This window comes from Pelmatolapia mariae, linkage group LG17, assembly GCF_036321145.2.
Source record: "Pelmatolapia mariae isolate MD_Pm_ZW linkage group LG17, Pm_UMD_F_2, whole genome shotgun sequence".
In the NCBI taxonomy this organism is placed as follows: Eukaryota; Metazoa; Chordata; class Actinopteri; order Cichliformes; family Cichlidae; genus Pelmatolapia; species Pelmatolapia mariae.
Window position 1 is genome coordinate 27,848,559 of NC_086242.1, and position 16,837 is coordinate 27,865,395.

Below are 16,837 nucleotides of genomic sequence, written 5' to 3' on the forward strand. Positions count from 1 at the left end.
TTATTTTCATTGTATGTAATTTGATTCAGTAAAAAAAGTTTGATATTGAAATCGACTGAAAAGAAATGAGTGGGAACGCACAGTGGTTCCCAAACCTTCCCAAAGCCCCTCCAACAATGCCCCCACATAAACACACTCTCACACAAATCCTTTACTTTTCAGTCTCCTACAGAAATATAACAACGGTGTGTTACATTACTGAAAAAAATGACTATACCAATGATTCTGAGTGGTGTCAATAATTATAGGCAAAAAAATATTACTCGTTTTTTTTTTTTTTTCTGTGACTTGCTTTGCTAGCGCTGTAGAAGTTCAAATTTAGCCATCCACCTCCTTTAGGTCAAATATAACCATAATTTGAGAATAAAGGCATTTTAGTCTTATATGAAAAGAAAATGCCTTGGAGGTTCTCACTATATTATCTTCCTGGTTTAGTAACTTTTTCAGTTTTTTGTCCAAATGTGCGATACTGTACTACTGTAGTTACCAACTTAACTAGCTCTCTATGACTGCATTGTAAAAGAGTCTTCACATTTGTTTTCAGCAAACATACAATAACTTGTGCATTAGCTGAAATATTGAAAAAAAATCTTTTAATTTCTTTAGCTGTTCCGTTTTAAAATCTGCTGACTCTGATGAACTGATCGTTTACTTAACTAATGAAATAACAACTTTATTATACAGGAGAATAGGCACAGAGCAAACAGACAAAACAAGACTTGTTGGTTCAAACCTACCCTTTCTATATGAGTAAATATTTAGATTTGCATTAAGCTATTTATAGCTGTAATAATAAGCTACATATCACAAACTCTAAGCCTCTAATTGTAGGCTGGGTCTAATTGTCGAGGGGGAAAAAATAGCTTTTCGTGCAGCAATAAATCCTCACAAAAGCAGATTACCTGGAATTAGATGAGCACTCTTCTCAGGTATGACTTCTTTGTTCGCTGCTACAAACAACCAGCACAGCTTCAGATAAATCATTACAGAATATCCAGTATGAAGCTATGAAGCTTACTGCCATTACTGCCAAATGTGTCCCTGGAGGACATAGCAACAGCAACAGCAAGATTGATGAGTTTAATAAATATTTAGCGTAATCCCTGGTTACCATCTTTTCTCCTCGGCCATCTTCTCTTACCAACTACACCAAACTCATTAAACAAACGAGCCCTGCTTTGTGTGTTCATTGTGGTATTCGTATCGTATCGTAACAACAAACATGCTACGGGCTATTGTCAATCACTCGTCAAAGAACTAAAAATGGAAGGAAGAATGTTAGAGGAGGAAAGGATCCAGGCATGATGGAGCTGTTCAGGAAAACAGTATTACAGCTTTAATCCGGCAGTTATGTAGAATACCATTTCTCCATTGTCAACATTGTACCTGGTTTGATCCCTTTCCTGTCTTTTGTTTTTAATCACTTGATTTATTGGCCTGTCTTTTTTTTTCTTGATTCATCTAAATGAAAATTGGACACCAACAAACCCAGAGAAGCCTGAACTTGCTATCGAATTTGCTTACCTGTAGAACACCTGTAATGACCCACACGAACCTGCAGGGGGCAACGTCCTACGACAGCTTCGAGTAATATTAAAACTTAAAACTAAGTTAAAAATTTTTACGTGCGTGCATTTTGTGAATTGTGGATCCAGGAAGATTGTTCATCATTATTATGTGGCTATAATGACCATATTCTTTATGGCTTAGTCTCTGTCCTAGTCAAGTTTTTCAAATTCCCCATATAAAAATAATACCTAATGACCAAACATCACATTAATTACCAGTTTTTTGTTTTCCACAATTCTTTATTTCTCAATTCTTCAGAAAATAGATTACTCTTAAGTATAAAGTATTTTTATTCAATTTATTTATTGTAATAAATTAAAATGAAGGTTCTTATGGAATAATCAGTGTTAGATCGATCAACTTATCAATTACTCTAGAAATTGCTGGGAAAATACAAAAAATAGCCTCATTATTTTTCAAAAGCTTGTTTTGTCTTACGAATATAAAATAAAAAAAAAATATTTAGTATAATTTTAACTGACAAATGATCCAAATGATCCAAATAATACTGGACAAAACTTTTTTCTTTTTTTCCACAGTGATTTCATTAACATATTATCAACAACGATGTAAATTAAAGTCCAGCTTAGAAAACTGTGACTTTTAAAAATTTCCCAAACTGAATAAATAATAAAAAAATAACAAAAATGATCCATTAATTTATGTTTTTTATCTTGTTAAAAAATAAAATAAATACAATTTTAATGTGAAAAATTACTTTGGAGATTACTTTGGATACAGAAGCCCACTGGTGCAGAATGTGGCTTACTTCTGCACACCTTCTGTTTATGTGCTACAACCCTGACACAAACTACCAAGGGAATCGTCCACAGCAGCTCTCTACTGCCACCTATAAATCACACGAGAAACTACATCTCCAGAGTTTACTTTGGCTTCTGTTTGTCGAATGAACTGCACAGTTGATGTGAAATATTTGGGCCTTGATTTAAGATACAGACTTAGATGAAATCATATTTAGCTTTATGATACTATTTATTGACTGAGTGTATTTACTTTACTTCTTAACTAACCTCAAAAAGCTGCCCCCTCCCTCCCCACTTTCTTGCTCTCTCCTTCCTTCTATCTTTTCCCAAAATGCATGTTTCCATGTGTTACAACTGTGCTGGAAAACAGAAAAAAAGAAAGAAAAAAAAAAGGCCTGAGTCATGAGTGGAGCAACAAATCTGACCCACAAGGAACAACCACAAAACATTCCCTGACTCTGAACGAGGAAAGTGCAGACTTGTTTCTCTTGGCACAGAAGCATCTATTCTTAAGCTAAAGTTCACTTTTCAAAACCATCTAGGCCAGGCAGCCTGCCTTGCATGAAGGCCTAACCTTTCAAAACAGGAATTGGTCCGTTCAGGGAGCTATTCTGACCGCTGACTACCAGGCCACCAACGCAACGCGGTCCTGCTTTTCTTCATTCAACAGGTGGCGGGCATGAGAAAATGTGGGCACGGAGATTACACTCCATCTCCATTTGGCCAAAACTGCCAGTATTCTGATCCTGAAAAGCAATTTTAAAACAATGGAAAGCACGGCACCTTAAATACTCGCAAACCGCACACACGCAGCTAATGAGTCCTTTGAGACAGAAAACACACACTTCAGCGGGGAATGCGCTAATTTGGTTCCAGGCGAGCCTTGATCCCAGTGAGATACACACACCACTGCAAGCGTGCCACTGAGGGCTGATTGGATGGTGTTAATGTAAACACCAATCAGAGAGTGAGTAAACCCAGCCAGTGGGCTATTACCAAGGCAAGACCGCTCATCATTCACAGAGTTTACGAAATGATAGTCACTGTCCTCTGAATGACTGTTTTCTCCTAGGCTTTGTATGGACTCAGGACATTAAACAGATGCAGAACTTGTGTTTCACGCTCATGTATAAAAAGCCTACAAACAAGCAGCAAATTCTGTAATATAAAGGGTTGTAAAGTGAACTAATTAAGAGTTTACTTATTCTCTCTTGTGTTACAGCAGTCAGTGCTCATATTAAACATGCCGACAGGGTTTGTAGAAATGCAGTGTACAAGAGTCAAAAGTTCAGGCTTCATTATGCTCCAAATGCTGGGTGACAGACAAAGGTTCTGCATGATATGATGGATAGTCCATCTTAGACTTACTGCTCTGTCTCTAAGCACAGAAGCTCCACCCACCTTCTTTAAAACATCCTTATTTCTGAGGGGCAGCCAATCAGAAGTAAGGTGGTTTAAAGCCAGTGCCAAAAAAAAGGATTATTTTGAACTGTGATAATTCAACAATATGTTAGTTGTTTCCCAAAATAAAAATATGGTCTGGAAAAGTATCATATTAGGTGCCGTTAAAATATACATTTTGCCTTAGAAGCAGTCAAAATGACAGTCATGTTTCTCCAAAACAAATGTAAACAGATTGTTTTACCTTTTTGCAACACTGGGTATTACTCGCTCAGTTGTATAAATCCCAGTCTGTCCTCACTGTTCGACCAAACTGTTCTTAAAGAACAGTTGTGTTTTAGAATTAGCTACCGGGTAATAATAATAGGAAGAATAAGAGGAATAACTACAATAAGTAGAAGAAGACCACTTTAAATTTAATACCACGAGAAAAAATATTAACATTTCGTAGAGTAATTCTAACTGTTCATAACTGCATAAGAATAATTTCTTGTTTATAAGCAGTTTAGTCGCCGTAAGGAGCAGCAAAGTCTTGGAATTTGCCGATGTCTTTCAGTTAAAAAAAAAAAAAAAAGATTAACCTCTAATGAATTTTAAGCCTCATGACAATGCATTGTTGACAATCTAATAGGTTTTTAAAGAGAGTTTTATTATCCTCAGATGAATAATTTCAACCCCAAAAGGAGCATGATTGCTTCAGTTCATCTAAAATACAAAACTCACCACCAAATTTGGAAACGAAGGGCTTTCACTGCAAAGCTAGGTTAGGCTTTTTTGGAGCAGAATTGGCACGTGAGGACAACATAGATCCCCGACAGTCAAGAGGGCCAATAACACAGGAAATTGTAGCTCCAAACAATGTAACATCCACTACCCACAAATGCTGCTGGATGATACACAAGGAGTCAAAACAACCGCATCACATTACTTACCAGTTAAACAAATTGCATAACAAGCCCACAGACTGTAGTAAGTAGTGGTATTACTGCCTGAGAGTAAACTGCTGGCAGGCTGCACAATAGCCACTTTAGGCCTATAAACGCATCAACACACCGAACAAACAGTGCAAAGCTTTGTGGGGAAACAGGCGTGTTAAATCCTGTGTGTGTCTCTGGCGTGGGAGCCTCTGCAAACCCGGATGGGGGAGAGACCAAAGGGTAATGGAGAGATAGAGTGAGCTGTAAGAAGATAATGGGATGATGGTAATTCTTTCTGAGGATGGAATTCAGATATGGATAATAAAGGATATACATGGAGGAAGTTTGTCTCCAGAGCACAATCTGCACTTATGTCTTCAAAAGCCGTCAAAAACAAAACCTTCTGCTTCACACTCTCTCACCTCCCCAAACTCTTTCCATCTTCTCTTCATCCCCCATTCTTCCCGTCATGTCATTTTCCCCTGTCATGACTGAGGTGTGTTAATAATTCAGCCCATCTCCCTGTGTGTCTGCCGTGACAGCTGCAGGTGGGAAACCTCGCACAGAGAGCAGAGTTAAGGGGTTTTGTTCATGCCCTTCCTGTGAAGCGCTTCAGTGGGAGAACACAATGGGATCATACTGAACTACTCAGATGCAGAACAGATTAGTGTGAGCACTTCCCCATTTAAGTTCGCTGTTAATGCATATTTCATGAGTGTGTTTCCGTACTACAAATGTTTCAGTACTTATTGTCACAAAGATGAATCATTCATCAACCATGGCTACTGTTTTTTGTTTTTGTTTTTATATATTTGTCCAGTTTTTCTGGTATCTAAATCTTGTTTGATCACACTGGACAGCAGCCTGTCCAAGGTATATTCCATCTCCTGCCAAATTCTAACAACCCTTGATCCTAGTTGGATAAATAATAAGAAAACAGATGGAGTGATGGTTGCTTCTCTTCAGCTACTCTGGCTTCCTCCCACATTCCACAGACATGCATATTAAGTTAGCTGGTGATTCTAAATTGGCTGTAGGTGTGAATGTAAATGTGAAAGGCTGTCTGTGTTTGCACTGGCCCTGGCTGTGAACCTGTCCGGGGTTTAGCCTGCCTCTTGACCTGTGACAGCTGGCATGGGTCATTGAGATTTGTGTCGACTTTGAGGTGTAAAGTAAAAGCTATGAAAATCTGAAGTTGCTTACTACTAGCATTCTACTAGAACCGTGGCAATCATGTCCCATTCCTCTGCAGTCCACAGTCCCATCCCTTCACTGTTCAATTCTTCTGCGGTAAGTACAAAGCAGGAAGCCATAGCATGGATCTAACACAGAAGCTAAATGGAATGTGAATGGTGTTAGATGCCAAATGTGCTGTAGCCAAATAAAAATTCAATCAAGTTCGGTTAACTTGTTTTTGGCACTTCAGTCGGTATCAGATAGCTTGTTTTCTGGTGAAGAACCGTCACAGCTTCCTCAAATCCACCAGACTTTGTTTGTTTTTCCACACCCAGCAAACAAACAAAAAACAAAAAGTAATTTTACCTGTTAGAACGCACATCCCATTTGCTTAGCGCTGTCTTGTTTAGTTAGTTTAGTTTGTTCCAATTTGTGACTTTGGTGTTTTAACACCAAAGTTAGTATGTTAAAGCTAATATGTTAAAGCTTTAACATGACAGTTCACAAACCAATTGACACCACCATGGTTTTCATGCTTATGTTTTTACCCCTCTTTTTTATGTACAGTCTGTTTAACATGCTAACTCTATAAATTAAACTTTTACACCAAGAATATTAACATTGTCGCCAACTGTGTTATCATTTAACAAAGACCAAAAGATTTGTTGACAATATAGGCTCTGAGGTTCATGACCATGATTCTGAATTTGATTATGGTGTTAATATTTAGAGTTGCCAAATACTGTGCAGAAATCACAATTTCCAGAAGGAACTGATGTATTCAGCTGTACTTGAGTGTAGCTATGCATATCTCCCATTCCTTTTCAAATAGTAAGGTACTCTACTAATTCTGCTCTTCAAGGATCAAAGTACAGCTTGAAGATGTTACTTGGCAATGCTCCATAACCAGAGGATATTTTATTAGTGTGGGGTTGTGTAATAAACAATCCACCACGGGCTGACACCAAGAATATTGTTTTTACAAGCTCTTTTTACAAATTCTTTGGCCATCTTTCCTGCAGGCGGTGAAAACATATTTGAAATATTACTTTAGGAAAGAAGCCTAAGCACAAATATCAAACTGATCAGTTAGAGTCAAAGAAGGTCCCTTCTGCTTTGTTTGCATGCTGATCTTTTGATATTGCAGCTGGCTGCCTTAGGCCCTCCAGTGCCGGTTGACTTTTCCCTGTGCACCTCCACCCCTGCAGCATTAGAAAATAGCCTCGACTCTGTTCTCACTGATGACTCTCTGCAGCGGAAACCAGCACCCACACATCCCATTTTAAACCCATACTACAAATTAAACTGCCTGGATGAGTCTCATGAAGGGAGAAGGGCTAGTGGGAAGCAAGAGAGACACACTGAGTAAGTGGTCAGTATGAGAGATCTTTTCCTCTGTGGCAGGGCATACTCCACACCACTACTGCCAGTAATCTAGTACGCTCAGCTGTCGGGAGCGTGTAGCATGTGGTCGAGGAGGTACCCGGGCTGGTTTTATTGGTGTGGAAACAAATAAACAGAGCGGACCCTCGCCTCATTCATATACATGGTTGTTCTGTTGCTGAAAATGTGTGTGGCACTAGGGTGATCTTCCATGTGGGCGATGGGAGGACAGTCACAGCCTCTAACCGCAAAGGATGTGGATAGACAAGTCATCATTCTCACTCTCCCCTTCTCTTCTTTCCTTTGTGTCAGTCATTCATTCAGGCCTTGCTTACTTTGTACAAATACCGGAACATCAGGAAACTGTTGTCTCGGCCAGTCAACAAATTTTTAATAATAAAATGAGACACAGTTACAAACCTACAAAGAATTTCCTCATTTCCATGTGGCTTATTAGTCTGTTTTACTTTATCGTTGTCTCAGAACTAGAAGTAAGCTGGAATCAGCAAAAAAAACAGCAAACAGCTGAAACATCTTTTGTTGATTGTTTGCGATTAAATGAGAGCTAAAAAAAAAAAAAAAAGAGTAAATTTTATACTTTAATTTTAGTGGCCTGACTGTCCTCCCAAACAATAATGCTACTCTCCTCTGGGTTGACCACTGACCACAACTTTATAAGGTAAACATTTGTGTTTTTGAGCATCTTCTGTCCACAAGTGGCCAAACGATCATTAAAGAAGCTTTAACTTCCAGTTTCATTATTTATTATTATTTTTGCATTATTTACTTTAAAAAAAAAATGAAACCATCATAGTGAAAATCAGAAAGGCAAATATAGTCATACACCCAAGAGATCTGCAGTCTGACTGGACTCTTTCAGCTTTACTAAGAAATTCAAAGACTGCATTCAAAATAAGTTGAAGTGGGCGGATTGCTATAACTGAAACGTAATCTCCCACGCAGTCACATGAGACATTGGTTATTGCCGGCTATCTATGATCTGACTAAGCTCTTGGCTCTATATCCCATCAAAACCCTGATGATGAAGGAGGATCAGTCCTGGCTGGAGACTGTGTGTCAGATCCCAATGTGGAAGGGCAGAGGGGGATGGGGGTGGGGGTGAGATCTCCTGGGATCACCGTGGAGCTCCGAGACAAAAGGGACATTGTGGCACAGACTGACCCATCCAAGAAAACATTACTTCCTGTCCCACCAGCTCCAGCAAATGAACAGCTCACTTCCCAGAACTAAGTCTCTTTTTAACATCATCTGCTGTTAACTGTTTCCAGCAGCAGTCACTCCTGACCATATGCAGACACAGTAACTATTTGCAGAAGAACTGAATTTAAAACTGTCTTGAAAAATACAAACAGACAAGGAACATGGAATTTTTCAATGTGATAAGTCATTACCCATTTATTGGTAGGGAAAAATCCAAGGAGGTGACAGACAAAACATGAGCTGATAGTTTGGGTAGCTTGTTGATCTATCCATGTAACGAAAACATCAACCTGAAAATGTCACTAGTGAGCAGCACTTGCCTAAGATTTAGATTGTGTTAAAAAGATTACTTGGAAGGATGAAACCATTTTTGCAGACAAGCTCTGATTAGGAACAAACTGCCCTTCATCAAGCAGACATAATTAGAAACTTGCCGGCAGAGAAGGTTGACCTCCTAGTAGCAAAGGTTTTTTCTTACCGGTTGGTGAGGAGCTAAAAGCATGAACTTAACTCCAGTGTCCAAACAGATTTTTGTTTGCAGGCAAATAAATAGGCTGTTTTATTGCCAAGTATTGGATTTTTATTGTAGTTTTAAACATACCCAGCCCATTCAGCTCTTTTAATGAAATTAAATAAGATTTGTGATTAGAGGAAAAATCCTAGAGGCAGAGGAATAAAGTCGACACCCAGTATTCGTGGGGGTTATGGACCACAACCCCGACAGGAATAGCTGAAATCTGCCAATACTTGAGACTACCTCTAAAAGCCTTACTGCCTATTTTAATTTCCCCAGGAGCTTTGTGTTTGGAATTTGCGCATTGTTTGGTGAACATTATTTAAGAAAAAAGGCTTTTTATTGCAATTTTGCTGTTTTTACATTAATATTAATATTTGAAAATTAATAAAATTAGTCACAAAAGTGAAAATAATTAGCGAATATTTGAGATATGCTCTACGGAAAAAAAAAAAAATCCATGAAAAAGCACATTTTCCATGAAAAATTTGGAGTTAGGTTCCACAGAAAGATCCGCAAATACTGAACCGGGAATATGTGGGCGCCGACTGTATCGTCACTGATATTCATTTATCTGCGTGTCAGCAAGACTACGCAGACTAAGCCAAATGTCTTGAAAGTTGTCAGTAACCCATTATATTGGTGATCTTTATAACTCAAAACTCTTTTCATATGATAAAGCATCTGTACTTTATTTAGGATTACAGACCAATGAAACCAGAATCCAGAGGCTAACATTGTCAGATCTCACTGGAATACTTTTATTATAATGCCACAAAAGAGAAACCAAATCTACTTTGGAACTAACTTTATTCATACTTATCTGGTCTAACGTCATGGTTTCAAGGTTCACCATCATTAGAGTGCTGCTGGAATATAAATTCATTGTTATCAAGTCTCTTTATCAGGTTTTTTTTTTCCTGTATCCTTCTTCAACGCAAATCCATGAGCAGTGGTTCCAGGGAATGGGAAGACGATTAAGAATGTTTATAGGAAAAGCACTCTTACACTCCATCCAAAATCCCACAACTGCGTACTACCTACTCACTATGGTTCCCTTTGTTCAGGATACTTTTGTGTAAATAAAACAGGACTAGGTATCTTTGCAGACTTCCTGAGATTGTGTGTTACCAAGGTAACAATCTTCTTTGAGATGACACTACTAGAGACTAACATGTTAAAAATGACATCGTTATCAAAATGAAACTATAGATTTGAATATTTCATTTTTGTTTTTGAAGTAAGATCCAGTCCAGTAATGTCTCATTTGTGACACCACTGCATTGCACTTTGGTAGAAATATGTAGCCACTGCTTACAAGATGCAGTGCTCCATCAGACATAGAACACACATTTAGTACCACTGGGTAACACGCTACTAACTCTTACTTATCATTTTGACGTATTAAAAGCAAATGATGTGGTATGCAGCGTTACTGTGTGGCTCCACGGTGTCGTTTTTTTACACATTTGCTTGATAAGCGAAAGGTTACTGATTCAATTCCAGTCCGAGTCACAAATCCTCTTTGGGGTTGTATAAGCAATTTAAAACCTACAGCAGTGATCCACAGTGACAAAGGAACAGCTGAAAGTAGCTTTTCAAATACTGTAGTGTGTTAATATGGGATTTGTGACAGAGCTTTGATTTGAAAGTACACTGCACAAACTAAAGAACCATGAGTGTTGTGGCTTTGGGATCACACTACCTTGACGTGACTCTGAGCACCCAGGTTGTAGATCTCTGTAGGCTTCACCTGGCTTATGATCTTCACCAGACATGTGCTGTCAGTCAGGTCACCATAATGCAACTTCAAGTCTGATAGAGTGGGACAGCAAAACACATTTTCTTATCTCAACACCAAAAGAAAAGAAAAAAAATCACACTTGTTGCTCCTTCATGTATTCACTCCTGATGACCAATGGAAATCTAAGTCCTAATATCAGGATCAAAACCAAAACAACAAAAAATTGTTGTGTTTCTCCTTCCCCTCATCCTCAACCGGTCACAGCAGATGGCTGTCGCTCCCTGAGCCTGGTTCTGACGGATGTTAAAAAGGGAGTTTCTCCTTCCCGCTGTCCCCACTGTCAAGCACTTGCTTAATAAAAAGCACCTTGGGGAGAGCTGTAATTTGGCGCTATATACATAAAATTGAACTGAATTTTAAAAGTCAAAATTCCAATATATCTGTCATTATTTTATTCTCCTTTCAGACACACAAATCATAAACAGATTTCACTGACATTTTTTATACATTTATTTACTTCTTTACGCTCTCTAGTTGTGTTTGTGGCTTTCCAAACATGTGTGTCTCCAACAGGTAAGTTGCAGATTGCCTTCCGGTGGACAAACTGCGCAACATCATCACACATAACATGAAAGGGTGTTTCTCCCCTCTCTTCTTTACCTTTTAAATGCATCAGCTGCTATAAATGCCAGTACTGACAGATCAGATAATAGGAAATATCAGCTCATATTTTAATTTGGTTACCCTTTTTTCCTCCGTAAATAAATGAGATACTTACTGCCCTCGGTATGCGTCTGTGGATTTTGGTAAAGATGCTCAATGCGACCTGTGTTGAAAGAGCTGGAACGTCGCAAAATTCCATGAACCTGAGAGAAAAGGGGGAAGAAGAATTGTTACATTTTTTAAAAATCTAGTATCTTAAAACATAACACACACAAAAAAATTAAACTACAATTTACACCATTCATGTCAGTTAATTTGTCATTGTTATTACGATTTCGACATGGGTAAATACAGACAAAACATATTGTGAGGCATGCTGCAGTTTAAAAAAGGTTTGCTTACAGGATTTCTGCAAGGATCACTCCATTCAAGTTTTAATTAAGGCAAACAAATCGTACTAAACTAATAACACACTATTAGAATTATTTGTATTATTATTTTATTTAGTTTTCAATGAGTAATTACACAGCTGAAAAAAAGTGGTTTCTGTCATATCTCAGGCCTGCTCTTACAGTAAAACGACTGTGTTCAGCAGAAGTCGGTAAGAGGTGAACTCTGCCTATATAGTCAAACTACATCTTTAATTATATACACTGAGGTGTCAAAACTCATTAAGGGTACTGGGGAGGTCATCAAATATCGTCTCTATGGGGGAAAGAGTTAAATTTAGGAGTTCTTAGAACTTCCTTTAGCTGCAGCAACCTCCATCAGACACTTCCTCTAGCTGCTTGTGAGACTTCCAAAACAATGAGGAGGAATTTTGGTACATTCCCTCTATAAACAAAAGAGATTCGGTTCATTTGTATTTCTGGGATTTTCATTTTCAGTCATTCTGTCCGTGTGTGCGCTGGGTCATTGTATTCCTGCATCAGTCCTAAATTTCACCTGACTCACTGCTGCCATAAAGTTCTACTGTACAAATGCCTGGATATCATTTTCATGTCTTTAATCTCTCAGTGACCCAAAGGCATCCACACCCTTACAAATCGCGATGGTCCCTCTGCTAAGCATCACAGATTTTTGCAGATTTCTGTGTGACTTGCTGTTGCCTTTGGTTTCTTTTTACATTTGTTAGAACTAAACACTGACCTGTCAGTGGAATCTTTGCTGGATGCCCGCTGGTAGAAAGAGTCAAAACAGACTGGACTTATTTACAATTTGCCGTTTTTAACATTCCCCAGCTATTTCTCTATTGCTACATCTAAGTTCCAGTAGTCAAAGCCTAATAATAAGGAAACTGGCTCTTATCTTTGACAGATCACTGGAACTGCCACAATCTGTTTCACTGTATACGTCGATATAATAGCATTATGTTTAATGGCTCCACCTCAAAAAATTTTTTTTGTTTTTTCGCTGCCTGTGATCTGTGATCTGTACTCCACATTCTTAGAGGGAATGCATGAGGAAGGTCTGCTCAGGGAAGATAACAGGACCTGATCCAAGGGGAGTCCATTAGTGGGACGCTGTTCCCTGACCTCACTTCCTTTATTCACTGTGCACTTCCTGCCTGCCTGTGCACTCCTCTTTAATGCCACTCCTCACACCACCTCCAACCCTTCCACATCAGCATCCCCAACCTGGAGCCTGTGTCTACGTTTCCTGTCTGATGTCTTTGAGGCAAGCAGCAGATGGCAGAGCTGACCAGGGAGCCTTAGATGAAGCTAGGTGTTTCTCCTGCACATCAGAGGGAAAGTGAAGTCATGCTGCGACTGTCAGGAGATGTAATGAAAACTCCTGAAACATGTATGTTAATGTACGTGTGACCTGTAGCCACGACTACATTACAAATGCAGATTACAGCATACGCCTTCACTCTTTGCTCTCCACATAAACTCTTTACCTGAATACAATTCACATATGCTTCAAGGTCTCTGGGCAATGGACTGCATAGAGAAACCAAAAACTTCTGATTGCATAAGACTCAAAGATTTTGTTCTGATTACACCAGTATTAGTTTGGCCACTATGGAAAAGTCTCAGCATAAGCCAGCTCCTTTTCTAGATCTGCAATAAGCCAACGTCCTCTTCCCACTTTGGGCACAGCTCAAAGCACTGCCAGTGGAAAACTGATGTTTAGTAAGAGACCAGGGAGCAATACAACCGGTTTCTTAACTTCCAGTGCTTCTTCTTGTCTTGCTGTGCCACAAAAGTAATATTACTCTAGTTTTTGATACTTTTTCTCTATGAGAATAACATTATTTCTCTATCCTGTCCATGCCATTTTTAGAATTAACCCATCCAATCTCACCCAGCAGCACAGACACATATTACTGCCTCCCACACACACAACTTAAAAAGAAAGAAAGAAAAAGAAACCATTGTTAGCCTCTGAGTTCATTGACAGACTGTTGACTTTGCGTGTTCCTGAGCACACTGAACAGCAGGTGAAAGCTAGTGACCTCACTCGTATGGCTGTCTAATAACAACCATTTCCCTGTTAATGGTTTGACCTGGGGTAAAAGGACAGGGGTTAAAAAGCTCATGCAGCACCAGGGGCCTTATCAGGGTGAGGTGTGAGTCAGCCAGTGTAAGTAGCTGACTGTCAAGATACGTCACACTCCCTCGGGAATACCCACAGATTGCGGCTGGGTGCAGCTTATCAAGGGAATGTCGTTCTGTGTGTATGTTGGCATTCGCGAATATCTGCGCACATATGTGCATCTGTGCGTGCGTGCATATGTGTACAGAGGGGATTTTTTTTTTTTTTTTCCCCCCCTCACCTCATAGCCTTTAGCGAGCAGGAACTCCGCCAGGTAGGAACCATCCTGAAAAAGCACAAGACAACACCAGTTAAGACCTGTCAAATAACACTGCAAAGACAAAGAGTGTGATTCACACATACACACCAAATCACAGCAACACAACCAAAACACGATAAAACATTCACCGCCCATTTCGGCTGAATTAATTTTATCACCAAGTTTAAATGATTACAGGATGAGAAAATGTTTGACGTGTTAGAGCACCTTTTATTTCCTCTACAGACTCCAGAGATTCAAATTCAATGCTCCTAATAAAACTGGGGATTTAGGAATATAATTAGAGGACACAAGTGATTTATCAGAAAAAAAAAAAAAGAAATAGATTCTTGTGGCATGACAAATAAAATAGTATTTTCTCTTGTTCAGTCCAATAAGAGCTACATTTCTGGCGATGTGTCTATGACCTAAGCTAACACATTAAGTCACAATTAAGCTTGAGGTCAACTTTGGATTTAAATTTGTGGTATGTTGTTGAGGGAAGAAAAATAAAATTAGCAGTCAAATAATAAATAAATAAATCAAATAAAAATTCCAGAGCCTCTACTGTGGTGTTGAAATTAAACACTTCAGTACTGGCTAATACTGGATCCTGGGATCGTCAGGCATGACGTCCACATGGATCAGGATCGCTGGGCACACACTGGACCTACTTTGAAACGTGTGCGTGTTTGTGTACGTGTGCTGGTGATGTGAGAGCACGATCACTGTCAATAAGGTCTTGTTCCCCTCACCCATGTTACTCCATGTCTTTTTCCTTGCTCAGATTTTCCGACCACACGTTCTGGAACACTGTGGAACATTCCGACCCAGTCATGGCATTCATCCCTCAATCCCCCTCACACACATATACACACACACATACACACACACGCACACATATGGCCACACTGCCAAGATGCCAGCCTGAGGCTTCCTCCTCATGTCTGGGGGAAACGGTGAAGGTGGGGGGGAAAGGACTGCAGAAGGAAAGGCTACTAGAGGTTGGTGAGCATGCAGGAACCTGCACTCAGCACCAGGATGGTGGTGTCTTAGGCTATACGCACTTTTAAGTGACAGTAATAATAAGAATAATAATAAGAAGAAGAATAATTATAACAACAACAGTGTAAAGTCATAAAATCTGTTCCTTTTTCTTGGTTCTTGTAATCAGAATTGCTGTAGCATTTTGTACAATCTGAAGCCGTTTTAATGCTTTCTGATTGACGCCCATAGGAAGACCATTTCAATAATTTAAACGTGAGGAAACAAAAGCATAAATGACAGTACGAGTGTCACAGAATTGATCAGATTCTTGCAACATATCCAAGGTAGTCGTAGTAAGGCCTGGGCAACCTTGTTTATGTGCTTCTCAAAGCACATTTCTGACGGCTGATTTTACATAGTAAAACCTGATGAAGGCGTCGTCTCATATCAAACCAGTTTGTGAAACAATGCCATTCGACCACAGCTCAAGGCAAACGTGGTGAACGGTAAAAGACGGCGTGAAAAGCAAACACACAGAGGCCTGAGAGATGACGGATCACTGAAGAGACAATAATGGCACAAACACTGGATGTGACAGAAAAAAAAAGGTGAATTAAAGTTCAAAGTCTGCTTGTTGTCTCACTTACGTACTCGTGCCTGATTTCTGGATGTCAGCAATAGCAACTGCCCCAACCAGATAAATAATCCAAAACATTACTTTACAAATAAAAATTATAACGATTTTTTTTTCCACCTTTGAGAAACCCCAATGTTAAGCTGAATCTGTAGTATCGTCTTACTGAATACAACCCTTTGTTGATTTTGGTCCCCTTTGCGGTCAAAAAGGCGGATGAAGCAGTGTATGCTCTAGGGTGGAGTTACCTTGAAAAGTTGCTCTCTGTCTCTTTTTGCAGTCAGGTCCAACTCGCTAGTTCCTTTTGGTTTTTAAAACACAATTATGTAATGGCCATTCTGGTGCAGGATGGCATACAATAACTGCACCAATAACTGGTGTAGGTTAATTAAAACCAACAGCTATTTTGTTTTTATCAATAATTGTATAATATTTCTTCGCCTTATTCGTAAAAACTGGCATTTCAAACACAGTGAGATAAATACATTGTGGCTCTTTGCAAAGGTTTGCTCGACATATAGACCAGATGATTAATTAACAGATTATAGCTGCAGCCCTCTGTACTACACTACATGCCTATTTAGAGATCCAGTATCTGCAGGTTGAGCAACCTGGCAGTAAGTTGGCACTGATGCCCAACCTGTTTCTGGCTAAGTCCAAGTGGGAGATGGGCATGGACGCTGGCAGCCCCTCACCCGTCCCCACGGCGTTCAAAGCTCCAGCCGGTGTCATGTTTTCCTGCCCGTGTGCCAGGGTCAATGCGTTCCATGCCAGACCAATATGGAAAACAAGTCTGAAGAGCTACAGCTCTGTTTCAAAACAAGAGACTCCTTTGAGGCCATATTAGCCCATAAACCCTGGCCTCACCTCGCCGTTTCCTGTTATGGGGAGCCTGGCGCTTGCTGCGAACAAGGGGGGCAAGCACACGCACGTTCACCTGCCAGGTCAATGCCACACCACAAAGATTCATTTACACCTATGACACAATATGATCACTCTTCTCCAAAGCTATAGTGCGTGTATTGTATTAAAAAGACGCTGCTCAGTGACAGGCCTATGAAGGGTAA

At 39.5% G+C, this 16,837-nt stretch overlaps 1 protein-coding gene across 1 annotated transcript in view; it reads right to left on the reverse strand.

The window, feature by feature from the left end:
• Window positions 1–16,837, reverse strand: part of gmds (GDP-mannose 4,6-dehydratase) — a 171,618-nt gene that overhangs the window by 144,342 nt on the left and 10,439 nt on the right. The window contains exons 2-4 of the mRNA XM_063460414.1: window positions 14,132–14,176; window positions 11,468–11,555; window positions 10,651–10,760 (exon numbers count right to left, since the gene is read on the reverse strand). Coding sequence (XP_063316484.1) covers window positions 10,651–10,760; window positions 11,468–11,555; window positions 14,132–14,176 — 243 coding nt within the window. The remainder of the gene's footprint in view (window positions 1–10,650; window positions 10,761–11,467; window positions 11,556–14,131; window positions 14,177–16,837) is intronic.